We start from the raw sequence: 25976 nt of genomic DNA on the forward strand, positions 1-25976 counted from the left end.
TATTTATACGGCATATAATTAAAAAGTATTTTATTTTTAATTTAAAATTATTTAATTATATAATAATATATATATTTATTTAATTTAAATAAATTTAAATAAAAATCATAATTAAAGATGTATTAAAGAGTTTAATAAAAATCGTTGATGATCTGAGATGTTACTGAAAAGAAAAAGAAAAAAAAACCTTAAGTTTAGATGTAAAAATATAATTATTTAAAATTAAAATATTAATTTTTAAAATATATAAATAAAAATATAATAAATTATATATATTTTTAATATTATTATCAAAAAAAAATTTTCATGAGTTAGGTTTAAAAATTTTATTTTAAATTAATTTATAAATAAAATTTTAAATTTTCAAAAGTCGATTGATATCAACTAATGATTACTATATACCTTGGATGGAATAAGTCTTTGGGCTTTATTTATTGTGTAATACTGTATACGCCGACATTGTGTACGATCACATGTCGCAATATGTAAATAATTATATGGGATTGATTGCAAATGCGTTTAGATCTTATAATTATTATTTTTTAATTATTCTACAATTAAAATAAACAGAAAATACATAAAATAAATTTAAATTAAATCAAGTTTAAATAAGGGTCAACTCAAATAAAGATTAATTTGATTTTATCTAAATTAAATTAAGTTTAAGGTCAATTTAATCTCAAATTGAATCTATAATATTTAATTTAAACTTATTTAAATTACTACATAATCTCACTAAAAAATAACTAACAAAATAAATAATATAATTGATAAAATAAATAATATTATAGATAAGATAAATATTATATCGGTAAGATTAATTATGTTATAAATGAAATAAATGAGATATCTAAGATCGTTTAAAGTAACATTAAAAAGAGATAATAAACTAAAAAGAAGAAGAATCGTTGAATAAGAATAATAATTATTAGAGAAAAGAGTTTTAGTATAACAACACCAATACGTGAGATTGACAATTAAAATGAGTAATATTATGAATATATAATTTTAAATATTAAAATAATTTGTTATTATGTAATTAATTATTATTTTATGTTAATATAAAATTATTTAATTATATAATAGTATATTATTTAAATCTCAATTAAATATACAATACATATAATTTTATTGAATTAAAATATAGGTTGCTTATGGGTGACTTGTTCGGGCTGAGCAAAAAAGACTTCAGTTTAGCTTGTTTGTTTTGCTGGGCCTTAAACTTAGACTACAGGCCCATGAGTCCAGCATTGATCATAGATCGCGGGTGCTGTGATGGTTCAGAAATTGGGCCAGGTGGAGACTATAGTAACCGGCTAGAGAGCGTCGGGCCTTTCTCCATCTTCACCGTGATGTGGAAACGGAAAAACCCTCGTTAGGTCAATCAAACTGACTGGGGGATGTCAGGGTTTTCTTAAACACTCATAGCCCTCGATTTGGATTGGATTTATATCCGGTGATTCTCTTCCCGTATCTGGTAAGGTTTATATATGTGTGTATAGTTCATAGTGAATCCTGTATTTTGTTAGTTGTTTTTTTTCAGTATTGTTAATGCGTTGTTGATTTATTCTGAATCAGGCTTGTGATTGAGCGGTATAAATTAGTTGAACTGAGTAGAGTTTTTGGCAATTTTGATTGCAAACATAGTGTAGCGCTTGGATTTGCAAGCATTCGTGTATAGATTTTTATAGCTGTGGTAGTTAATTTGTGAGGGATGGAAGAAACAAAACATGAATTGAAGAGGAGTCACCGGGAACGTGACAGGGACAAAGAAAAGGAGAGAAATGGAGAGAGACATAGGGATAAGAGAGACAGGGAAAGTAGGCGTTCTGAGAGAGAGAAAAGCACTGATTCTGATGACAAGTATGACAAAGAGAAAGAGAGAGATAAGCATAGAGACAAGGAGAAAGACCGCAGGAATATGGATGAGGGAAAAGATAGAAGCAGTGATAGGAAGAGAGACAGAGGCAGGGATAGAGAAGACAGGGACAGAGAGAAGGATAGGGAGAAAGAGAAAGAAAGAGAGGAGAAGAGGGAGAGGGCAAGGGAGAAGGATCGGGAGAAGGAGAGAGAGAAGAGGGAACGTGACCGTGAAGATAGAGAGAGAGAAAGGGAGAGGAGAGAACGAGACAAGGAAGAACGAGATAGGGAGAGAGATAGAGAGAGGGAGAAGAGAGAGCGTGATAGAGATAGAGAGAGGGAGAGGAGATTGAGGGACCGGGAGAAGCGTCGAAAAGTTGATAGTGATGATAGTGATGAAGACAAGGAACACAATAGAAAACGGCATAGGAGAGGTGAAGATGATTACAAGGAGAGAGTGCATGAGCAGAGTGTTAGATCAAACAGGCATTGGGATGACAGTGATGATAGCCCAAGGAAAAGAGATGTTGAAGATGATTTGGAAAAGAAAGAGAAGAAAACCCGAGAAGAAGAGCTAGTAGATGAACAACAGAAATTGGATGAGGAAATGGAAAAGCGGAGGAGGAGAGTTCAGGAATGGCAAGAGCTGAAGAGGAAGAAGGAAGAATCCGAGAGAGAAAAATGTGGGGAAGAGAATGTTGATGAACCCAAGGCTGGCAGGAACTGGACCCTTGATGGAGAAGATTCTGATGATGAAGAAGTACCCCAAACTGGGAAATCTGAGACAGACATGGATGCTGATGAAGGTGCTGATCCTCCTGATAAACAAGTTAGAGATGAAATGGTGGTAGACTCTGAGAGTGGGAATGCTGCACCTGTTTTGCAAAATGGGGTTGCCAGTGAGGAAGAAATTGATCCACTTGATGCTTTTATGAACTCTATGGTTTTACCTGAAGTTGAGAAGCTAAACAATGCTGTGGAATTGTCAGTGGTGGATGCTAATGGGGTGGACCCAAAGAAGAAGGATCGAAAGGGTGATAGGAGTAATGGTTTACAGCCAAAGAAAAGTTCAAATAAATCTCTTGGGAGAATAATTCCTGGTGAAGATTCTGATTCAGATTATGAGGACCTCGAGAATGATGAGGAAATGGTTGAAGATGAAGATGATGATGAATTTATGAAGAGAGTAAAAAAGACAAAAGCTGAGAAATTATCTATCGTTGACCACTCAAAGATTGATTACAAACCTTTCAGGAAAAATTTCTATATTGAAGTGAAGGAAATTTCAAGAATGACTCCTGAAGAGGTTGTTGCATACAGGAAACAACTGGAATTGAAAATACATGGAAAGGATGTCCCAAAACCAGTCAGAACCTGGCACCAAACTGGACTTACAAGCAAAATTATGGAGACAATAAAGAAGCTTAATTTTGAAAAGCCTATGCCAATCCAAGCTCAGGCACTACCCGTAATTATGAGTGGGCGAGATTGCATAGGCATTGCAAAAACCGGGTCCGGAAAGACCCTTGCCTTTGTGCTGCCGATGTTGAGGCATATCAAGGATCAGCCACCTGTGATAGCTGGCGATGGCCCAGTTGGACTTATAATGGCACCTACAAGGGAGCTTGTCCAGCAGATCCACAGTGATATCAAGAAGTTTGCCAAGGTAATGGGTATCGGATGTGTGCCTGTCTATGGTGGTTCTGGTGTTGCTCAGCAAATTAGTGAATTAAAACGAGGGACTGAAATTGTTGTCTGTACTCCAGGTCGAATGATTGATATACTTTGCACAAGTGGAGGGAAGATTACCAATTTGAGAAGAGTCACATATTTGGTCATGGATGAAGCTGATAGAATGTTTGACATGGGTTTTGAACCTCAGATCACTCGAATTGTTCAGAATATTAGGCCAGATCGCCAAACTGTACTATTTTCTGCTACTTTCCCTCGTCAGGTTGAAATTTTGGCTCGCAAGGTTTTGAACAAACCTGTGGAGATACAAGTTGGTGGGAGGAGTGTTGTAAACAAAGATATAACACAACTGGTTGAAGTGAGGCCAGAAAGTGAGAGATTTTTAAGATTGTTAGAACTACTGGGTGAATGGTATGAAAAGGGAAAAATTTTGATATTTGTCCAATCACAGGAAAAATGTGATGTTTTGTTTAAGGATTTGCTTAGACATGGTTATCCATGTCTTTCACTTCATGGGGCCAAGGATCAGACGGACCGTGAGTCCACTATTTCTGATTTCAAGAGCAATGTGTGCAATTTGTTGATTGCTACCAGTGTTGCAGCTAGAGGTTTAGATGTAAAGGAACTTGAATTAGTGATAAACTTTGATGTTCCAAACCACTATGAAGATTATGTGCACCGAGTTGGTAGGACAGGCCGAGCTGGTCGAAAAGGATGTGCCATTACATTTATCTCTGAGGAGGATGCAAGATATGCACCAGATCTTGTAAAGGCATTGGAACTGTCCGAGCAAGTTGTTCCTGATGATCTGAAAGCTCTTGCTGATAGTTTCATGGCAAAAGTGAATCAGGGACTTGAGCAAGCCCATGGATCAGGTTATGGTGGAAGTGGCTTTAAATTTAATGAAGAGGAGGATGAGAAGAGGAAAGCTGCAAAGAAAGCACAGGCGAAAGAATATGGCTTTGAGGAAGACAAGTCAGATTCAGAAGACGAAGATGAAGGGGTGCGGAAGTCTGGTGGTGACATCTCACAACAAGATGCGCTTGCTAAGATTGCCGCCATTGCTGCTGCCACGAAAGCCTCAGCTTCAATGCCAACTCCTATCTCAGCTGCACAAATGCTTCCTAATGCTGGACTACCCATTGCTCTGCCAGGTGTTCTTGGCCTACCAATACCTGGAGCAGTGGCGGTTGTTCCTGGTACCGGGCTGTCTGTGGTCCCCAATGATGGGGCAGCTCGGGCAGCGGCATTGGCAGCTGCCATCAACCTGCAGCATAATTTGGCAAAGATTCAAGCTGATGTTATGCCTGAACACTATGAAGCAGAACTGGAGATCAATGATTTTCCCCAGAATGCTCGATGGAAAGTTACTCACAAGGAGACATTGGGTCCGATTTCTGAATGGACTGGAGCTGCCATTACCACCAGGGGTCAATTTTTTCCTCCAAGCCGGGTTGCAGGACCAGGGGAACGCAAACTTTACTTGTTTATTGAGGGCCCTACCGAACAGTCTGTCAAGAGAGCTAAAGCAGAATTAAAACGTGTTTTAGAAGACTTCACAAATCAGGCATTATCACTTCCAGGTGGAGCTCAACCAGGCAGATACTCAGTTGTATAAGTGTAAGGACCAAAATATGATTCTTGCCAAATTATTATTATTATTTTTTAATGTTTCTACATTGATTGGATGATCATTTAGTTGTCATTGTCTTTCATATTTTCTGACGGGTTTTTACCTGTGTCTTGTGAAATAGGCCTGTATTATTGTTGAATTTGCTGTCAACTTCCACAACTCATTGCCAGTGTTAATTTTTTTTTTCTCTCCTGTTTATCCTTCGTGCACGGTTGAACAGGGATGATTTAAGCCTATGCTCGCACGGTCAATATGCTTGGCCCATTACCTCACCTATCGTGGCTGTCAAAGAGATGGCGATGATCTGGTGCGATGCTTTCAGTTTATGTTCCTTTTGATCGCTATATGGATTTATATCCTTCTTTTAGCGCCATTTACTCGCTGCATTAAATATAGCATCTGATAATTGTTCTCTCTTATCTTTTTTGTAGGTCTGGTTGGAAGATATCTGAAGCCATCTATTGCTTTTTGTTTAGAGCTTGTTATGGCTTGGGCCTCAATATGAAGTACTGAACTCGATCAAGATGTCAAAAATGATGAGGATGCTTATGTTGATCAGGCATCTTTAAGAGCTGCTTTATTCTTTCCTGTGCTAGACTCTATATTATAATCCAACCAAAAAGTCCCCTCGAAAAGAATAGTTGTCCCATTATAGTGTCTGCTAGCTTGAAATGACAGCAAATGATTATTCTGTTTGAACTTTTTTATTATACCCCAATCATTTCTTATTCAAGATGATGAAATCTTTGTTTTTTCTTTAAAGTTGGTCAGAAAATTGAGCAAGATCCGGCATGGGCTTTGCTTACAATAACAAGACAAAAATAGAACCATAAAAAATCGAAAAGATAAGGCAAGTTGGCTCTGGCTGTCTGAGCTGAGCCCGACCTTGATTTGAATTCATAATATTTATGTTTACGGGATTAATTTAATGTGCCGACCGAATTTGGTGCCCTTACTTTTGACGCGTGTCGTTGGTAAGTGATATCAAACACGATTTTTAATTTTTATCCATGGCGTGGAGTCCTTAGCCGCCTGTGGTGGCAGTTAGAGGTGGCGCAATTAAGGTTGGGTTCAAATCAAATTGAGTTTGAATTCGTTTAAACTTAAGTTCAGTTTGGTTTGTATATAGTAGAGTTTGAGTTCGAGCTCATGGAAGTCTGGTTCGAACTCGATTTGAATTTGGTTCAGTTTATTTGGAATTCGAATTTTTAATTATTTCATTATCAAAACGATATCGTTTTAATATATATTAGTCGAAACGATATCGTTTTGTATCAAAATTTTTAATTAAAAAATTTGGTAAAAAATTTGACGAATAACTCAAGCTCGAGCTTGAGTTTAATCGAGTGTATTTAGAATTGACTCGTTTCAGGTTTGTTCAAATTGAGTTTAACTTATGCGTGAATGGATTCAATTCGAATACAGCCTTAGGTGCAATTGAGGATGAGACGCGCTTCTATGTTCTGTATTGCCAAAAATAGATAAAAACTCGGTGCAATTTCTTCGCTATCAGTGTTTTTTCTTGTGGTTCACGAACACTGCGTATATAACGATTAAATTCAAATGTTAGTGCTACGAGGTAGCCTTTTTTTGTGAGCTAGTCCTGAGTTGGCACCGAGCCTGCAAAGAGGCTTCAAAGAAAAAGCCTCCTTTATTCTTCCCTACTTTGGTGTGTGTTTGTTCTGTTTTCAGGTGAAGCAACCGTAGCGTTCCGATTGAAGTCGGTCTTAAATGCAAACGTGGGCCTGAAACGGTGTTGTATTAAGAATATTTAATTCATTTTCGTTGGTGATCCGTAGAGATAGAGAAGATGGGACTTCTGGATCTCTTCATCGCTGCATCAATTCCAATACTGAAAGTTTTACTAATAACTGCACTTGGCTCCTATCTAGCTTTGGATCATGTCAATGTTTTGAGTGAAGATGCCAGGAAGCATATAAACAATGTGAGTTCGTCTTTTCATCTTTTGTGTGTCATTCTTTTTTATAAATGTTCAGATTTTGATCGCTTTATCGGGGTATTATACTATAATATGAATGTGAGCAGGTCGTATTTTATGTCTTCAACCCAGCGCTTGTGTACTCCAGCCTTGCTGGAACTATCACATATGAAAGCATGGTCAAGTTGTGAGTAAAATATTTACATGCTTAGTTTAACATAAAGCTTGTTCTGAGGTTCAGTTCAGTTAGCTGGAAAAGAATATTATTATAGCATTCTTAAGTAATTGGTTTTTAATTTTAGGTGGTTCATGCCGATCAATGTTCTCATTACATTTCTAGTTGGCTCAATCCTTGGATGGATAGTCGTCCTGTTTACAAGGCCTCCCTCACATTTGCGGGGGCTTATTTTGGGTTGTTGTGCTGCAGGTAAGCTATAAAATGATAAAAGTTCAATAATTTTTATACATTGAAATTCAAGTGTTTGGTTATGGGGATGATTACTCGACATATTAGATATCATTTGAAGATGCTCTGTTGTGGACAAACAGAGTGTCCTTTTCTTCAAGGAGGACCCAATAGTCCTGTTGGGCATTCAGAATAGACAGTAACATGGTTTTAAAACCTGGATCAGACCAGCTGGTTCAATTGGGCTGGCTGGGACCTGCCAATGGCAATGGCTTTGGGTAATGGTCTTGAACCATAGTTCAACCAGACAATTGTGTAAAGTTGCGGATGAATCATCGGTTTAAGACGGAAATGAGTTGTTAAAAATAATGAGATTGATGTTGAGAGGAGTTGAAAATGAAGATTTCATTATTGGAAGGAGCCTTCCGAGAGGAGATGGCTAGGGTGTTTTTCAACCTCTCAGTATTTTGTATTCTTCTCTGAAAATATCACAAAATAAAAATGACAAAAATTTTTCATAAGGTTATATCAGTATGATTACGAGAAAAAAAATACTGACAAAACCAATGCCCAAATAGTTAATAGGTTCGACTATTGATCCGGCTGGTTGGATTGGCGGTTGACTCAGTGCCCTTGAGTGGGTCAAAGCATGGGTCCGGTAGTAAAACACTGGACAGGAATACTGTGCTGGATGGACAGAGTATTCCTGTATGTGAGGCTTGCTAGATTATTTTTGTTATTGAAAATGAGCTAATCAATGGTGCAATTTGAAAATTATGGAGGATTGTGAATTCCACTGCCTGCTTCAGTGACTTCTGTCGGGATGATACATAAAGAAAGAGCAATTAACCATAGTATGTTTTCAGTTTATCTTTTTTCTAAAGTTAAAATAGCAGAAACCAGAAACATTTTTTACTACTAATTTGGAGGCTGAAAAGGCTCAAAGCCTTCCCCTTTTGATTGGGGAATCTCTAGACTTTATAGGGTTGGTTTTCTCAATTTTCTTCATTACTCTACTGCATGGTCAAGTAGATCACATCTGAATCATCCTCTGTAACCTTTTATTACACGAGATTGTTTTTCTTTTTTAATTATTTTCATATTTTGTTTGATTTTGATTTTTTTTAACAGGAAATTTGGGGAACTTGCCTCTTATTATACTCCCAGCAGTTTGTAAAGAAAAAGGGAGTCCATTTGGACCTGCATGTAGCTCATTCGGGTTGGCTTATGCTTCTCTGTCAATGGCGGTAAGGGTTACATCACTAATATACTTTGTATGTGCAAAAGAGAATACTTTTACATTGGTGAAGTTACTATAAGGTAATTCTTTCAAGTTTTACTTATCACTTTTTCTCTCACATTTTAGCTTGGAGCCATTTATTTGTGGTCTTATGTGTACAACATTGTCCGGGTAACTTCAACTAGGAGCACAGGAGAATCTGAAACTGGAGGTAACTCTTTCAAAGGAGAATCGAATTCAGGCATGGGGGAGTGCAGGGAGCCGCTACTTTCTTCCAAGGATGAACTTGCGTTGCCCCAAACTACATCTAAGGTGAGACTATAGATTGATTCCTTTTCCATATATTCTTATGCAGAACTTACATACTATGCTAACAAGTTTCATTGGTATTACCAACATTTGCTTATTATTTCATCCCATATGTCCAATGAACATGACTTATGCTAGCACAAAACAATAGGAGCAGGATATATATAGTCTTTGTTTATATTGTCACCATCGGTAGCCTGTAGCAGATAGTTCTTTACTCTTTGAAATGTAAATTTGAGTTCGCAAGTACAAAAAAAATAAATAAATAAAAAGATTTACTATTTACTTGAAAGAAAGTAATTTCACTGGGCAACAATCTTTTGTTTTTTGGAATCCTATCACAGGTGGAAGTTTCATGTACAATTAAGGAAAGAGTCAAGTTGGTGTTCACGAAGATTAATCTGAAGGCTTTGCTTGCACCTTCTACCGCTGGAGCGGTATGTTTCCTCTGCATTTTATCTATAGAAAATTAAATACCTTAGCCCAATAGGGAAAAATAATGCTATGAAAAAGAATAAGACTGAGTTTTTCTCCTTTCATCAAGTCGGAAATTTTGAACTTTTATCTTGCTGGTTACTCTAGCACTAGGCATACGGCTTTATAAAGAAATATTATGTTCTTTTCCATCTTCAGATGGAGCTTACTTGGAAATTAATGGGAGAATAACATATAATGAGAACATTTACTTTTGTGTATACATTTGCGACATATTTGATTTCCCCTCAGGTTCAGGCTTTTCACACACTGACTGAATATTTGAATCTTGTTCTGTGCAGCTTGCTGGATTTGTAATCGGACTTGTCCCTCTGATGCGAAAATCATTGATTGGTGAAACTGCTCCTCTTCGTGTTATTCATGATTCTGCTTCTTTACTGGGGTAAGAAACATGGCCAACTTGTACTGGCAACCCACAAAGCCAACCTTGATGCAACTTTTCCATTTCAATCTAATAGACACTTAAAATAAATGTCATCTTCTTTTCTATTGTTTTCTTTTTTACTACAGAGATGGAGCCATCCCCACCGTCACACTGATTGTTGGAGCAAACCTTCTCAGAGGTAATTTAGAAAGGTTAATAATCCCTTAGAAAAGATTCTTAAGTGACAGCAGTGGTCACTGATAGTGTGCTTTGTTTCAGGTCTTAAAGGGTCTGGAATTAGCAAAACCATTGTTGTGGGCATCGTAGTCACTCGTTATGTTGCCCTGCCTCTGATTGGCATTCTCATTGTGAAAGGGGCACACCAGTTTGGCTTAGTGCACTCTGATCCTCTGTATCAATTTATTCTTCTGCTTCAATTTGCAATGCCACCAGCCATGAACATCGGTGCCAATATTTCTAACGCTTTGGTCAGAATTCATATTCATTTTTAAGGCCTACAAAGCACAAAATGACATAAATTTAAATCTACAATTCATGTGCAGGTACCATCACTCAATTATTTGGAGCAGGTGAAAGTGAATGCTCTGTTATAATGCTTTGGACTTATGGTTTGGCTTCAATATCCCTTACTCTTTGGTCGACATTCTTTATGTGGCTTGTGTCTTAAATTTTAATTCCTTCCTGCTATTGAGAGTGGTACATTCGCCATCATGGCAACTTATTTTCATGCTAAAATACATTATTCCAAATTGTAATTTCAAATTTTGTATTCAGTTATATTCAAGAGGATTATTAAAGGCCAAATGTCTCTTTCCTACTGAACTTTGATGAGAATAAGTCAATTTCCTTATCCATTTGTAAAAGTCAGATGTTAGGTTTAGTACTCAATGTGTGTTTTACTTTGTATAGAATTTGCTGCATGCTCTTATCAAAGGCACATGCCTACAAACAAGGAGTTTTAGGGCCGTCCAACACTCTGGTGGATTTTGGGCAGAAGCCACATGAGTATAGGCATCGTGAACGGAGGCAGTGTTAAACGGGTAAATGCTTTTCTCACTTTTTCAAGAAAATTTACAAAACTAACATGTCTGTGATTATATATACAAATAAATTTTATAAACTTGTTGAAGAAAAAAAAAATTCTTTTTTGAACTTTTTGAACCTAAAATTAAGTGATGAAATTCCGCCCTATTTTTTTACTTTTTGGAAGTTAATTTTTTTACTTACATATATTTTTGTCTTTTCATCAACTTTATAAAAAAAATTTATCAATTTAATTGTTAACAAAATTAACACAGAGGCGGAAATAATTATTAGGCCAGAATTAACACCAGCGCAAGGAGACTCTTCCTAGAACAAATTTAACAAGACTTGAAAAATATAAAACTAGGTAGAGCCATTTCTTATATAAGAAGTCCATAGTTCATTCCAACATTAAGCGCAAGAAGATTCATCCTAAAACAAATTTAACAAGACTTGAAAAATATTCTTAGGACAAGGCAAAATAGACTTTGCTTTCCCTTTCCTGTTCTTAAAATATGAAAACAAGAACCCTAATCTCTCTAATGCTAGTGCATAGCACACTTTTCTTTAGAGGCGGGTCTTGTCCACATCATCAAAGTATGGGTGCTCCATGGCCTTCTTTGCAGAGATCCGCTTTGAGGGTTCATACTGCAACATTTGCTGCAAAAGACAAATATAGGGTCAGATTAAGAGATGGAAAAAAAAATAGTGTACAAAAGTGTCATCGGATCAACTTACTGAAAGCAGATCAAGCCCATTCTCGTCCAAGTGAGGAACAGCTGATGACAGATTTTGAGGTTTCCATTGCGGGTACTCATGCCAGTTCACTAGGGCACTCACCCCTGGCCATACTTCTTCGTTTGGAGTACCCAATAGCCTGCATACAAGGATGAACAGCCTTAGAGCATTAGAGAACAACATCCTTAGTCATTGCATCAACTTAGAAATGAGGATCTTGTTAGAACCTGAAAATATGCAGCAGCTGTTGTAGTTCAGAGTCTCCAGGGAAAAGTGCTTGTTTTGTGACCAGTTCGGCTACAAGGACAAAAATAATAAACTTATAAGGCAGATTCTTAGTTTACAGGTTAAACACAGTTTGGGAAAGAAGGTTTCTGTACCAAATATACAGCCAACGGACCACATATCCACAGCAGTAGAATAGTGGGTAGAGCCCAAAAGGACTTCTGGAGCTCTGTACCAAAGTGTCAATATCTGCAACAAAATCGGACTTTCATCAACAAACTGATTATGCAAGCGGAATATCAAGCATGAAAAATGAATACTTAAAAAAGATGATAGAACAGGTACCTCATGAGTGTACTTCTTAATTGGAAGAGTAAATGCACGAGCTAGTCCAAGATCTGCTATTTTAAGCATTAAAGTCTTTCGATCCATCAGGAGATTGTGAGGCTTAAGATCCCTGAGTTGAAACAGTCAAGGTAAAAGATGTTAATAGGAAAAATAAACTTTATTTGCTATCCCTGTTCAAATGAAATGGGATAGGGAAGTACCTGTGCAAGATTCCATGCCCATGGCAGAAAGCAACGCCTTTGCAAAGTTGGAACATCAAGCTCTGCATAATACACAGATAAAAAAAAATTAATCAAGAAGAACAAAGATTTGTCTGAATGGACAAAAATAAATTGTCCATACCTTCACAGTTTTAGCAGGAATAATTTCTCCAGTTTGGCGGAAGCTACGGATGAATTTCTTAAGATCTGTGTCCATGTACTCAAAAACCAAGTATAGCACTGTCTTGCCCTCTTTATTCTGGCCTTGTTTGACATCCATCAATCTAATATTTGAAAAAGAGAAAAAATAAAAACAAAAACCCTAACAGATATTGTGCACTTTGAAAACCCTAAATTACCGAATTTCCCATATTCAATTCATAGTTCACCCACGAAAGTAAGAAATTTTGCCACGAATCAGGCACGATTTCAAGAATTAGACATTTTCAGTAAGATTTTTCAATGTCCAAGAGAAAAAAAAAAAAACCCTAGAAGAGATTTTGCACTTTGAAAACCCTAAATTGCCAAACCTCCCATTTTCAACTCATAGTTCACACATGAAATTAAGCAATTTTGTCTGGAATCATTCACGATTTCAATAATAAGCCATTTTCAGTAGCATTGTCCATGCCCAGTCATGATGCGAAAAAGACGACAAGATTCAAGGGAGAAATGTGTAAGCAATACTACCGAATAAAACCCCAAGAGCGGAAAAGAAGGTGAAAATCGTAATTAAATTGAAAAGAAATAAAAAAAAAAGTAGTGGTACCTTACAACATGGGGATCACGAGAAAGCATGCGCAAAATTGAGACTTCACGCAGAGTAGTTGGAGGCACGCCTTCATCGTCCTCGTGAAGACGAGTCTTCTTAAGGGCTACGATTTTGCCTGTCGCCTTCTCCCTTGCTCTGTACACTTTTCCGTACGTTCCTTCTCCGACTTTCTCTAGCTTTTCGAACGCATCCATGTCTTCTTCTTCTTCTTTTTCTTTTTCTTCTTCAAACAAAGAAGACTTCTTTGCTGGCTTATAAAGGGGTTCAGTATGTAGCCGTTAAGTGAGGAGGCGATGCCCTTTCCAACGGCTACACATTTTGAATTTCAAACACACAGATTTCCATAAATACCCGTATTGCTTTGCTTGAATTGCCCTCTACTAACCCTTCGCTATTCCGCTCCCATTTTAAAATATTAGATATAAAAATAAATTTTATTAATTAAGATAATAACATGTAATTTTGTGATTTTTAAAATTAAATAATAATCAAATTATAAAAATCAATTAATAAAATTTGTGGGTATTTTACTTCGACTTATATATCTATCATAAAATTCATAATTTGTTCTTGATTCTTCTATTTCCATTAAAAAAAAAAGCTTAAATATAATTTGAATAGATCAAGATTGATATAAACATGGTTTATGAATTAGACCTATTTTTATTAATGAGTCAAACTAAAGTTCAATTTTGTTTAATTATATTAAAATCTTTATAATAAAATTATATATACATATTTTAAGTACACAAAATAATTACATTAAATGATTTTAAATTAATGATAAAATAATACTCAATTAAATGATGATATAATATTGCTCCAATCTTTATTTGAGTTTTACTGTTGAAAAGATCTATATAGGTTTAATAAAAAGCCCAAGCCGAATAAAAAGGTTTTAACAACATAAAAAAAAAAAAAAAAAGTTAATCCAACAATAATTTGACCAGAGTTGGCTCACAGCTCAGCTTGCAGCTTGGATAGATTGAGTTCGACCTAATTCCTATTTGATATGAGACAAACTCGAGCATACACATATTTGTGTTCTATTCAGTTGGAATTCACCCATATGTGCATATAGTGATCTCATCTCTAATGGAAGGTAGAACAAGGGCATTTTCATTTATAATTGATTTATTTTAATACTTATTTATTAATCGCTTTATTTATACAATTTCAAATGAATATTTATTAGCTAAATTTGGATTAGGTTTAAAATTTATTTTATATTCACTAGATTGTATAAATGAGGAAATTACAAGTTAATCCATAATTGAATTAGATTGAATTGACAAAATTTATCTATTTCAACAGAGAAATACTTCAATTTTATTATAAGAAGATATTTACCTTCTGGTTTATTTTTTTCTCCTGATTAAGGGTGAATTTAATCGAAGTTGCTTCAAGTCAAATTGTTGCTCTGTTCAAATTAACCAAGTTTGAATTAAGGAAATTTTAGCTTGACCCTTCTCATCTCACTCACAGATGATTATTTTATTTTCTTTGACAATTGTTTTCTTTCTTTGTATAACAATTTTTCTTTTTCTATTTTGGAAATTCAAACTAGTTAAACTCAATTTCGAATTGATCATTCTGGATTCAAACCGGGCTTGAATTGGCCGTTGTTTAATTCAATTCCGCTTGAATACACCCCTAAATCCCAAGCTATTGAACAGGCCAATCCTAAGTTACTGCATACCTAGCCCAGATGAGTCGCATAATCAGGACACAAGTCACCAAAACTTTCAGAACTGGAAATGAAGAAACAGACATTCTTCTTTAATATTTTTGCATAGATGTATGGTTGGGTCAGTTCCAATCTAAAATTTTTCTCATTTGGGATGAAATTCAAATTCAATAAACCCCCAAAGTTGCTCAATTCTATCACTAACTTGAGACACCTACTCTCTATATATTTACATTCAACTACAACTCACCATGGTTTACATCATCAAACAGTCCTTCAAGAATTACACATTATATCTTCTCTCTGAGAAGCTCAACATATATATTTAATGCTGGAGTTTGAAGTTAAGTGTTTAACCTGGCTGCCTCTCACTGTATGTCTGTTATCTGTATTTTACATGATGTGGTGGAAACAAAGATGCCATCATGTTTTCGATTCAACCTTTCAGATTCAGCCTCACATTTTGAACCGTTACCAACATCTTTAACTTCTGTTCTTCCATATCTTTCAAAACTGCCGTTAGTTTTGTCCGATATGCTTCACATTGCTGACTTGCGATTTCTAACTGCACAGTCAGTTCTTGAATTCTCTTGTCTTGGTCCTAAAAGCAGGCACAATAGTAGAAAGATTTAATAGGCATAGTAGAGATGAAAGTTAATAAAAACAATAAGAGTCACACCATCAAGTGCCTAAAGCAACCAGACAACGAAGAAAAGGAAATGGTTGCGATATTCATCAGACTAATTGACTCCCAAATTTTTTAAAGCTTCATACATCACTGGAAATGGCTTATCTCTATAAAATTCATTTGAAATACAAACCCTTGCCACATGTAACTGCAGAACAAAATAACCTCCTCCCAAATGTTTTTCAGAAAAAAAAACTTCAAAATGTTAAGGATTCCTTCACTGGGAACGGTTTTGATTTCTCCTCTGATCTTGTAAATCTAAAAGTTAACAGTTTCAAAGTGGCATAAAAAAATGGCACTGCCAAGAGAAAAAGATCTTGCTATTCTCCCATGAACATTAAGTTTCGAAGTGAACTTGTAATAATTCTTTTATCAAGCCAACCCATAGATATGGTCTGATGGATGACACCTTATACTATAATTCTAGTATAATTTGGCAGAAAAAGTGTTTTAGTCATATAAGTTGACACAAAGTTACCATTTTGAGTCTATGGTGATTCTGCATGCAAATTGTATTGCCACGTCAAAAATTTAAGGTCGGATCCATCAACATGATAGTAGTCCAAGAAAAACCTCTTCTATACCATGGTTTCAAGTCTGTAGAATCCTATTTACTTAGCACCGCCATGATTTAATGAAAATACAAAACATCTGCATTCATTGGTGATTAATAGACACACATGTTTCAGTTTCAAGAAAACGTTAAATTAAAAATAAAAATAAAAATGCACCTATGATTTACAAGCTCATATTGCAGCATCTAGCTCCTCACAAACAACTTAATTTATGAATGGAAGGTTCATTAAGGAACAGAATAAATAGAAAACTTAGAACATCAAGTAAAACAATTTTTTTGGAAACTACAAGACTCACCACAGAGCAAGACTGAAGCTGTTGGCTCCCATTAAACAGAGTGTTCCATTGGACCCCAGGACCATGCTTCTTTGCAGAAGCAACTTTTTTTGCAGCCTCCTGAAGCGCATTCATGGCTACATTATAACTGTGTGTCGATTCTGCCCCTTGTTCTACATATTTGATGACTCCCAGACGTAGATTATCATGGCGGGCAGCATATGACTCTTGAGCATTACCTGGCATTCCAAGAATGTGATCGTTCAATACAACGCCACTTTTGGCATTTCTTGTCCACCGTTTCAAGATATAGTGAGATGGAAGTGAAAGAACATTTGTAACTCTAAAAACTGCCAATATGTGCCTACAAATAATGCCTGAAAACTCAAACATTTGACAGCTACAACTGGCTTTCTTTTCAAAAACATTGAACCTAACAAAGTGTGTTTTGTGGTCCTCCCCAAACTTTGCCACCCGATATATAATTTCTGTTCCTGTATCATCAATTATGGTTGCAGGATAGGCAAGAGTTTCCACCAATTCCTCCTGAAATTTCATAAATATTTTCCTTGTATAAAGATTTGCTACTTGTTTTTCCATAGGAGACGGAGTTTTTAAAACCGGTTCAGTGTTCACTGTCTCATAATCAGCCTTGACTTCCCTTTCATATCTTGAGGCAACTGCTTTTTCATGCTGCTTAATCAGGACCTGAATATGTGTTGATGCATTTATATACCCATCAAAGTATGAGTTTATGTTATCACTGCCTTGCGTTATAGACATCTCACCAAAGAAAGTATCCCGGAGATAAGCTGGCACCCACTGTTGGCGCACAGTGTACATTGATTGGAGCCATTCATTATCGCCAAGATTATATCTTTGAAGAAGAGACTCCCAGCATGACTCAAATTCGTCAACTGTTTCTACCAAATTGATGCACCTCTGGAACTCCACTTCAAAATTAGGTTGTGAGTGATAGACATCAGATAATTTCTCCTGGGCTTCCCTAAACACATTCCATTTACAAAACCGGTGACGAGCTCCCGGAAAAACATGTGCAACAGCAGACCTTATAATTCTATCCTGATCAGTTGTGATTGAAACGGGATGGCGTCCAGACATTGCAGCAAGCCAAGCCTCAAATAGCCAAACAAATGAGGCCTCTGATTCATTAAGGAGCAGGGCACATCCAAACAATACAGGCTGTCCATGATGGTTCCACCCAGTAAATGGAGCAAAGGGTACTCGATAACGGTTCATCCTATATGTGGTATCAAATGTGACAGTATCTCCAAAGTAATTATAATTCATTCTTGAATTAGCATCAGCCCAGAAAATATTACCAGCAGAGTTCTCAACATTATCTTGGAAGGAACAAAAGAAACCGGGATCCTCAGCCTGCACTTGCTTCAAATAGTCAATAACAACTTGACCTCCACTTCCTAGTGTTCTCTGCCTACTACTGCTCATATAATTCTGACAATCAACTTTAGTAAAGCCAACATTATTCACTCCACCGGATTCCTTAATCAACACAGACATAACGCCACTAGGTCCCATCCCAGCTGCTTGCAGTGTATCAATCAGACTTCGAGCAGGACCAGACACATGTCTATGTGATCTAAGACAATGCACTTTATCTGAAGGCACAAGCTCATGATTGTGTTCCTTCACAAGTTTTGACACAGCCCATTTCCCAGAACTCTGTTTCTTCACTGTAATTTGTGCCTTACACCCAACTCTAGTAATAGTACGCTGTCTCTTGGACCTATTTTCGCTGCCTTCACGACGAAAACCCTCACGGGAACACACAATTTGGCGACATATAATTGACCCGTCACGCCTTGATCGCTGGTAAACACTAACACGTGTACTAAAACCAACACGGCGAGCATATGAATTATAGAAAATACGAGCAGCCTGTTCAGAATCAAACTCCATACCCTCATAGGGTTCAAGATTAGGGTCCCCATCAGAACTTGTGAAACTATTATTTGGTATGGAATTATCACTATTCTGTAGGAAACGATTATAGTATTGAGGTTGCTCTAAATCATTTTCATCATCAGATTTACCCATTTGGTCAAACTCAATAGTCCCATTTCCAATATCAAGCGGTTCAAATTCCATGAAAGATTGTGAATAAAACTGATCAATAATATCACATAATTAGTAATAAAAAAAACGACAGTGAAAAGAAAACTGACCACAGATCAGAAGCTTTGAGCCAGAACCAAAAAGGAGTGATCTTTAAGTAGAGGAGCTCCACAAGATCAAAACTTTTCAGTTTGCGAAAGAGGAGGGAATTTTTTGAGGGTTTGAGAAGATTTTAGGGTGTGAAAGAGGAGGTCCAATTGAGTTTATGTTCATTATCTGTTAAGCTCTCAATAGCCTTTTGATTGCTCATCTCCTTTCATCTTATTGGTCTACCTGCACAGTCGGCCCAATAGATTTATGACAGGTGGCTGATATAATGCTCTTTTTTTATGAGTGATTCACATGCTGAGTTATTATTTTTTATATTTATTTATTTTTCCGGATATGAAAACAATGTTTTAGATTTGAAAATTGTGTTAGTCGACAATATTTGTCTTTGCCTTGCACACTCAACAATCTGTCATTATTAGTATTTTTTTTTATAATTTAACAGTGAAAAAATAAAATATTTAATGTAGAAATTATCGAGTTATATATATAATTAAATACCTAAAAAACTAATACGATAAATGAAGATAAATCAGACAATTAAAGAAAATAAATAATTATGTGGTTCCAATGGTAAAATGTGGTTGACAGTAATAAATGAATTATGTCCAGTCTCATGAAACTTGCCCACGGATAGGAGCCCAGTAAAGTTACTATTTAATGGGTTGTCCACGAAATGCCTCATTATGGTTTTCCTCGACAATTAGAAGACAGAGAAAGTAGATAATGTATAATTTGCCTGGCGCAGAACCGTCGCAGTAATTAGGTTAACCGTCAAACTGCTTGTTCTTGTTTGTGTTTCATGGAATTTGTACACTTGTGTAATCGATAGTACAAAATGGAACCCACGAAGGTACTATTTTTTTTATTCCTCTCCCTTATTCTTGCTACGGGATTTCGCCTGTAATCCATCATGAAATAAAAATAAATGAAAATTGCTTTTAAAGGCATGAACCCAGCACTAAAACGTTTTAGCATCTAATAATTGTCCGGGCATGCATTATTCTGTAGGTGGATTTGTGCGACATTGAACAGGGTTAATTTGAACTCCAGTTTCAGTTGAAATAGGGTTGAATGGTAACTAATTACGTTAGAAAAAAAGAATCACAAAAAAAGAAAATATTCCTATAAAGAATCAATAAACTATCAAACTCAAACCGAATAATCGAGTTTCGATTTGAATTTGACTCATTCAAGTCATACATAGATTTAATAGACTCTTATCTTCAACTTTTCACAATGTCATCACAAACATCAAGAAGTTCAAAAGAATCTGAAAATGAATTGTCTCTCTTCCATTAGTACACTACCCATTAATTATTTTCGGCCATTGCTAACCCACACGGCCATATATACAGAAGGTCACGTCTAATTTCCTCAGCCACCATAACATTTCCAGCAAATAGCATTTCTTGATATCAAAATATGCACTAAAGTTCAAAGCCACATTGATTAGATGAACAAAACTTCGCCTTTCCAAAACTCACAAGACATGCCTCTTGTTATTATCAGACACAACAATGTTCTACTCAAAGAAAATAATTCAGTTCATTACTAAAAGTTCTACACCTGCAATTCACAATGTAAATTAAGAAAGATGATACCAGGAGCTGAAGCATTGTGGAATACCAATACCATTATACCATTGACAGAAGTGAAGATGATCGATCAAGGTTTCTTAGAGAGATGTTTGGCCTCCAGATGAAGATGACATTGTGGAGAGAACAACTGTCACTGAAGCCATTACACTCAGAGCTGCTTTCAGTACCTCTTGTGAACAACCTGGTTTCACAATGGCTCGGACCTGGGCAAGGAAGGAGAAAAAAAGGTATCACATACCAAAAAATAAAAATGATATTCACCGTAATGTTCTGCCAATACTGATGTTTCAAAAGAACTAAAGATTCAGCAAACAATATAGTATTAAGCACCTTGTCAAGATATACTTGCAGTTCCTTAATACGGCCCATGTAATCCTGGTCTTCAACACACAGAGTTACAGCTTTGGCATCAGCACCAGGACCTTCAAACTGTAGGGGTCCAGGATTTCTGTAGAGATCATCCAGCAAGAATCTTGTTGCATTTTCTCTCAGCAGCCTGCAAGCAAACATCATGCAGTACATAAGAATCATAGTGACCACTAACTTGCACAACACAGCAGAGATGTGATCAACCATCAGAAGAGATAAGAAAGAGAAACATTTTGATATCAAACATCCCATTTTGAGAAGAGAGAGCTTACTCATATGATTTGCCTTTCAGATCCACAGTTGATGGATGAATAGCAGGTCTTCCAAGGGAAGTGGCACCCGGATTTTGAGACCAACGTTTCACGGTCATCATGGACTAAGGTTTATAAAACATAAGGAAAAAGAAGTTAACACTCTAGTTAAAGGTATAGAGCAAAAAATATTAATATTTTTAGTCCATCCTGGGGAAGACTACGAAAGGGAACAGGGAGAAAACTCAACTGTAATTGGGGCAGCACCACAACGCCACTTGTTCACAGGATTCCTCAAATTTGTCACAGTTGCCAAGTAACCATTCAAGCCAGCCGCAAGAATATGGTAGGCAATATGTCCAAGAACCTGAATTCATGTTGAGTTAGAATTTATTACGAATGAATCTAGAAAGCCACAGCTCTTGAGAGAGAGAGAGAGAGAGAGAACAGAAAGATTTTGATATGAAGACACAGAAACATATAATGATAACCTACATAGGCATAGTCACAGTCAAACTTTGATGGCAAGGATCCCCGAGCCTGATAACCAAAGAAGTGGCAGATAGCATTGAATTTCTTACCCTTGTACGTTCCTTCTTTCTGCTCAAAACAGCCAGACATAAATGGCTAGAAATTTCATCATAGTAAGTGTTATGAAAGAAAGTCATAGGAGATCATACAAGTCGTTTGTTCATTTCAGTTTCCACAAGATGTGCTAAAAGTTTCTCCGTCTCAATCTGGAATATAGCAAACAAGTGAGATATCTGGAATCCAAATTTCATAAATTTCATACATTAGTATCTCAAGCTTGTTACCTGGGATAACTGTGCAGAATCATCTGATTCAGGATGAAGGAGAAGCTGTGGCATTTAACATAACATTATTAGATAGACATCATTATACATTGAAGCCAATGGTAAGCAAATTTGAAGGGAACAGAACCTGTTTCTTAATAAAGATTGGCAAAAATTCAAATAAGGCAGATGCCCAGGGTGAAAGTTGGGAAGAAATTTTATCAGCAGAGACACCTTGCCTGAGAAGACTATGAATTTCCTGTTGTACAAAATAACAATGTCAAACCATGGAATCAAATCTACAAGGTAAGAAGAAGAGTTATCATTAGAATGAAAGAAAATAACAATGCATAAACCTATTCTCTTCAGTGAGGGGAAGAAAGGTAACAAGAGCAGAGGCACAACAAAAAGGTGTCACTTCTTTGATGCATGACTTACCTTCAATAGAGCATACACTTCAGGAATGCTTTCTATAAGTCCTTCTGGTAGCAGGATGACCCCATGATTCTTGTCTGCTCCATATACATCATATAACTATAGTTATAATCACCCACAACATGGGAAAAAAAGAAATAAAGTTAAAAGCAACGCAGATAACTAAAACCTAGTTCAGCTCTGGCTTGAACAGCATCACAAATTTGTTTTGTCAGGTCAAAAAGAGTAAGCTTTGAAGCTGCCACCTCTTCACCTAGAATTACCTGCAAAATTAATTTATAAAATGTATATTCAAAGAGGTTAAAAAAAGGAGAGAATAAAGTTATATAATAGCTACATTGGACAAAAATATTGTACAAGCAAAGAATACAAACCATATTCGGATGAGATTGGAGAGTGCATTCCAAAGCAACATGTGATGCCTTTCGACCCATGAGACGGATGAAATAATAATACTGGAAATAGAAAAAAAGGTTAGAATTTGGAAGAAGAGTAACAAAGTCCAGTGCAACTAGTAGAATGAAATATCAGAGTAAATCACAGAATACTTGTATTAGTTTATCAATAATGTAAAAGTTTCTACCTCACAAAAGTAGCAATAAATTAAGTTAAACAAGTTCAACAATGATGTTCATTATGTTAATTGCAATTACCTTCTCAGCAGAAAGAGCATCAGTGCACACATTGCTGATTAGCTGTGAATTGACCTGTTTGTAAAGAAGAACCATCAGTTTCATATACTACAAGCAATACTGGTTGCTTCTTTAACTTCCATGATAATAAAAAATCAGAGCACAACATATATGCTACTGCAACACTCAAATTTTCATGTATGATGTATTATAATATCAAAAGACAATATCAATATCGATATTTTGTTTAGAGTGTTCATGCCCAAGTTGCCCTTTCCCAAAATACCCTAGATCAGTTACTTCTGACCCTTTTAAGAAGGAACCAGTCAAGAGTAGAATTTCTAACTAATACCTTGCATATTGTATCAAAACCAACATTGGTTTCCACAAATTGATTCTTGAGATCTCCATTCAAAGTAACAGGAACACCAACCACCTGAAAAATTCCAATTGTTCACATTTAGAAAAAAGAGCACTAGAAAAGACAAATGGTTCTGACATCAAGAAACCTTTTTATTTTCCGGAATTATTCTTTAAAGATGAGAGTAAAGACAATGGGAATTACCTTTGTTGGGCATTTTGCTTCAGCAAATGTTTCAGCAAGATAACCAGCATCTGTGTTAGATGTTACCCCTTCAAAAGCACCAAATTTCCATGATAAATAATATAAAAAATATAGTTTTGGTAAGCAAATGCATAAATCCTCAAGCATTCGATTTACCTCCAATAATGACAAGGCCATCCAATTTGAGATCTTTGCATGCAGTTAATGCTGCGTTAACTTGCTCTGTTGTCCTGATTTGATCTTGCGTTCTTCCCAGCATATCATAACCACCTAGTCAAAAGCACAGTCATATTTCAAAGCTTGTGAGACTTCACATCACATAAAAATAAATTATCCCAACAACACATTGCCCCATGCAACTACCTACCTTGATTTTTGTAGGTTGAAAGTATGTCGTCTGTGATCTGAAGAGTCTTCTTTGCAAACAAACCTTCAGAACCACCTGTTGACAGAGGTAAAAAATCATTGAAAGAAACTGCCTGACCTAATTGGCAATGATGATGATGACTATACTTAAAAAACAGGAGGTATGTATAAGATTGTTGAAAAATGATTACACATACACCCAAAGTGTGATGTTGTAAATATATCATATGTCATAAAACAAAATATACAAATTGATAAATCAAAATATTTAACTTAAATATCCCCAAAAAGAAAAATAATTGATCGTTCCACACAATGTGCAAAGCATGTCAGGAGTCACGCAAATATATTCTAAATTCCAAAGGGTCAATCACGAAACTGAGCAATTACATAAGTGCACCACCATTAGAACAATTTAACTTAAGAACTAAAATGCATAAGTTAATGAAATTGTAACCAGTGCAGCAACTTTTACAACGAATAAGATAGGTCATGTGGTAAGTGCGTGACAACAGTGAGCAATGATAGGGGCACCAAGACCACAGATCAAATAAATAAAGACTTTTTTAAAATACAAAATAGTGTTGCGCTAGGGCACAAAACGACTGTATGCTTTTCATGCAAAAAATAAAAAAAACAATGAAACTTACCCAAAAACCCAAGCAAAGTACTGTTAGGGTTGTGCAGTTTAATTGCATTGTAAAGGCCCCAAATGACATTGTGTCCACCAGGAGACTGTCTTCCACAGAAGACAATGCCCACCCTATTAAAGGAAAATGCATTTGTCAAAGCAAATATGATTAGTTTATTCCTTTCAACAGAAAAGATCTGTTCTTTGAGAATTCAAACAGTTTCTCAAATGTAATTGCTTCAAATCACGGTAAGTGCCATTTTAAGAATTTTACAGTTTTGGTTTAAGAAGAATGAATCACAGAAAAATTATTTATCATTAGCAAACCATGCCCAATGCTTTCCACAGAGATCCAGATTTCAACAAGACCTTATTGAAAGGTATGCACAAATTATAATCAAATGCACACAGCACACCTTATAGGTGGATGCTCAGTTATGATTTGAGCATCAAGTACTTTTGCAGTTTCCCTAAGAAAGTGAGCCAAGGGCTGACCATAAGTATGTGGAAAGGTTCGGCTTATGGTGTGGGCACCAGCTGGATCAGCAGCTGTTGTTGAATCACCGAATTCCACCCTGACAGTAGTTCCCTGCAGAATTCCAATTTCAAAATATACAAACAATAAAATCATCACATCTTCTAACAAATAGTCATAAATGCAAAAGCAAAAAATATCCTGTCTCACAAGAAGGGATCCTAAAAAATGAAACAAATGCACCAAAGCATCAATTGATGATTTTTTTTTTTTAATGGTAAGTTAAAATTTTCCATATTAAAACCATTTCTTGTCAAAACGCATGAGAAGATTGATTAAAGTATTTTGATTCTTAATTTTTCTAAAAGTAAACGATAACAGGAAAAGCAATGCATTAAACATTAGAGAGTGCAACACTGAAACCAAAACATTAATTTCCATCTATAATAACACAAGATCTAACGGTATATAAATCAACCAACACAATCGCCATTTCAATAGATCTACTCCACGCCCAAACCAAAAGAACCTAAACGACGACGAATAGAAGACATTAACTCACCAAATTTCACCAAATAATTAATTGAAAACTTAAATTTCAAAGAAGAACAAAAAACAGAGATTGCCGCTACCAGCTAAAATCATCGATATAACAATCGCATGGAAAACAGAGAAAAACAAAACATATTAAACGGTTCAAAAGCGAAATGAATCAACCTGGAGACATGGAGGAAGCTCCGGCTGGTAGTGAGATCGGAGTTTCTGAAGGTCAGAAAGTTCTCTGGGAATGCCGAAGTCTGAGTCCATCGTTTTATCCTTCTTGTGTGCTAGTTCGCAGTATGGTTACTTTTTGTTTAGTTATAAATCTTTAAAAGACCCTTTTTATAGGGGGTGAGGACCGGGCGCTACAACCAACCTAGCCCACCTGTTATATTTCATTATTTTGTGTGAACTCCTTGCCACTTTACCCTTGGTCTTTTGTTATATTTCCGACAAGCCCACAGTTTAGTCACTATTTTACGTCATTGTCCCTGGCTTCATGAATTTGTTTAGATCTTTTGCTTTCTCCCTCTTACGTGGATCAAATGATTCTTCACCCGTGTTAACATGAATACAACTCTAAATATCATTTGCCAAGGTGATTTTGTTCTATAAATACA

General features: G+C 36.0%; 5 protein-coding genes across 7 annotated transcripts; 2 read left to right on the top strand and 3 right to left on the bottom strand.

The window, feature by feature from the left end:
* Positions 1-1313: 1313 nt before the first annotated feature.
* LOC123229251 (DEAD-box ATP-dependent RNA helicase 42-like) lies at positions 1314-5918 on the top strand. Of its 2 annotated transcripts, none has more exons than XM_044654913.1 (4): positions 1314-1477; positions 1579-5172; positions 5307-5492; positions 5617-5918. In XM_044654913.1, exon 2 carries the CDS (start codon positions 1715-1717, stop codon positions 5168-5170), a length of 3456 nt encoding a protein of 1151 aa, XP_044510848.1. In that variant the 5' UTR covers positions 1314-1477; positions 1579-1714; the 3' UTR covers positions 5171-5172; positions 5307-5492; positions 5617-5918. The 2 variants fall into 2 exon arrangements, with proteins under 2 accessions (XP_044510848.1, XP_044510847.1); XM_044654912.1 differs by having other exon boundaries at positions 5406-5492.
* Positions 5919-6607: 689 nt separating this feature from the next.
* Positions 6608-10763, top strand: LOC123229252 (protein PIN-LIKES 1-like). Of its 2 annotated transcripts, none has more exons than XM_044654915.1 (10): positions 6608-7130; positions 7232-7311; positions 7427-7551; positions 8662-8777; positions 8897-9082; positions 9424-9516; positions 9856-9956; positions 10085-10137; positions 10218-10426; positions 10502-10763. In XM_044654915.1, the coding sequence occupies exons 1-10, from the start codon at positions 6996-6998 to the stop codon at positions 10550-10552; spliced, it is 1149 nt and encodes a 382-aa protein (XP_044510850.1). In that variant the 5' UTR covers positions 6608-6995; the 3' UTR covers positions 10553-10763. The 2 variants fall into 2 exon arrangements, with proteins under 2 accessions (XP_044510850.1, XP_044510849.1); XM_044654914.1 differs by having other exon boundaries at positions 10218-10403.
* A 575-nt stretch (positions 10764-11338) lies between these two features.
* LOC123229254 (cell division control protein 2 homolog D) lies at positions 11339-13543 on the bottom strand. Its single transcript, XM_044654916.1, has 8 exons — positions 13263-13543; positions 12636-12777; positions 12494-12555; positions 12291-12402; positions 12101-12194; positions 11948-12017; positions 11721-11859; positions 11339-11642 (listed from the first exon to the last, which is right to left on the bottom strand). Exons 1-8 carry the CDS (start codon positions 13457-13459, stop codon positions 11550-11552), a joined length of 909 nt encoding a protein of 302 aa, XP_044510851.1. The 5' UTR covers positions 13460-13543; the 3' UTR covers positions 11339-11549.
* Positions 13544-15017: 1474 nt separating this feature from the next.
* Positions 15018-18868, bottom strand: LOC123229255 (protein FAR1-RELATED SEQUENCE 5-like). The gene is made up of 2 exons (XM_044654917.1): positions 16514-18868; positions 15018-15553 (listed from the first exon to the last, which is right to left on the bottom strand). Exons 1-2 carry the CDS (start codon positions 18620-18622, stop codon positions 15389-15391), a joined length of 2274 nt encoding a protein of 757 aa, XP_044510852.1. The 5' UTR covers positions 18623-18868; the 3' UTR covers positions 15018-15388.
* Positions 18869-20089: 1221 nt separating this feature from the next.
* LOC123229256 (pyrophosphate--fructose 6-phosphate 1-phosphotransferase subunit alpha) lies at positions 20090-25689 on the bottom strand. Its single transcript, XM_044654918.1, has 19 exons — positions 25534-25689; positions 24758-24930; positions 24361-24473; positions 23712-23786; positions 23501-23614; positions 23345-23412; positions 23132-23215; positions 22801-22854; positions 22522-22602; positions 22317-22410; positions 22151-22224; positions 21861-21971; positions 21734-21778; positions 21599-21655; positions 21414-21518; positions 21169-21285; positions 20940-21043; positions 20629-20794; positions 20090-20501 (listed from the first exon to the last, which is right to left on the bottom strand). Exons 1-19 carry the CDS (start codon positions 25621-25623, stop codon positions 20376-20378), a joined length of 1851 nt encoding a protein of 616 aa, XP_044510853.1. The 5' UTR covers positions 25624-25689; the 3' UTR covers positions 20090-20375.
* Positions 25690-25976: the final 287 nt, after the last annotated feature.

The sequence above is a fragment of the Mangifera indica genome, chromosome 11 (genome assembly GCF_011075055.1).
Source record: "Mangifera indica cultivar Alphonso chromosome 11, CATAS_Mindica_2.1, whole genome shotgun sequence".
Classification (NCBI taxonomy): domain Eukaryota; kingdom Viridiplantae; phylum Streptophyta; class Magnoliopsida; order Sapindales; family Anacardiaceae; genus Mangifera; species Mangifera indica.

What these genes read in the sequence shown, in the direction of transcription:
- LOC123229251 (XM_044654913.1), top strand. Translation starts at nt 1,715, where the DNA reads ATGGAAGAAACAAAACATGAATTGAAGAGGAGTCACCGGGAACGTGAC.
- LOC123229252 (XM_044654914.1), top strand. Translation starts at nt 6,996, where the DNA reads ATGGGACTTCTGGATCTCTTCATCGCTGCATCAATTCCAATACTGAAA. An exon ending in TTTGGGTTGTTGTGCTGCAG is followed by an intron (nt 7,552 to 8,661) that starts GTAAGCTATAAA and finishes TTTTTTTAACAG; the next exon opens with GAAATTTGGGGAACTTGCCT. An exon ending in TGGAGCAAACCTTCTCAGAG is followed by an intron (nt 10,138 to 10,217) that starts GTAATTTAGAAA and finishes GCTTTGTTTCAG; the next exon opens with GTCTTAAAGGGTCTGGAATT.
- LOC123229254 (XM_044654916.1), bottom strand. Translation starts at nt 13,459, where the DNA reads ATGGATGCGTTCGAAAAGCTAGAGAAAGTCGGAGAAGGAACGTACGGA. An exon ending in TTCCTGCTAAAACTGTGAAG is followed by an intron (nt 12,556 to 12,635) that starts GTATGGACAATT and finishes TGTATTATGCAG; the next exon opens with AGCTTGATGTTCCAACTTTG. An exon ending in CAGCTGCTGCATATTTTCAG is followed by an intron (nt 11,860 to 11,947) that starts GTTCTAACAAGA and finishes CCTTGTATGCAG; the next exon opens with GCTATTGGGTACTCCAAACG.
- LOC123229255 (XM_044654917.1), bottom strand. Translation starts at nt 18,622, where the DNA reads ATGGAATTTGAACCGCTTGATATTGGAAATGGGACTATTGAGTTTGAC. An exon ending in AGCTTCAGTCTTGCTCTGTG is followed by an intron (nt 15,554 to 16,513) that starts GTGAGTCTTGTA and finishes GCCTGCTTTTAG; the next exon opens with GACCAAGACAAGAGAATTCA.
- LOC123229256 (XM_044654918.1), bottom strand. Translation starts at nt 25,623, where the DNA reads ATGGACTCAGACTTCGGCATTCCCAGAGAACTTTCTGACCTTCAGAAA. An exon ending in AAGCAAAATGCCCAACAAAG is followed by an intron (nt 23,216 to 23,344) that starts GTAATTCCCATT and finishes GGAATTTTTCAG; the next exon opens with GTGGTTGGTGTTCCTGTTAC. An exon ending in TTGACTGTGACTATGCCTAT is followed by an intron (nt 21,286 to 21,413) that starts GTAGGTTATCAT and finishes ACATGAATTCAG; the next exon opens with GTTCTTGGACATATTGCCTA.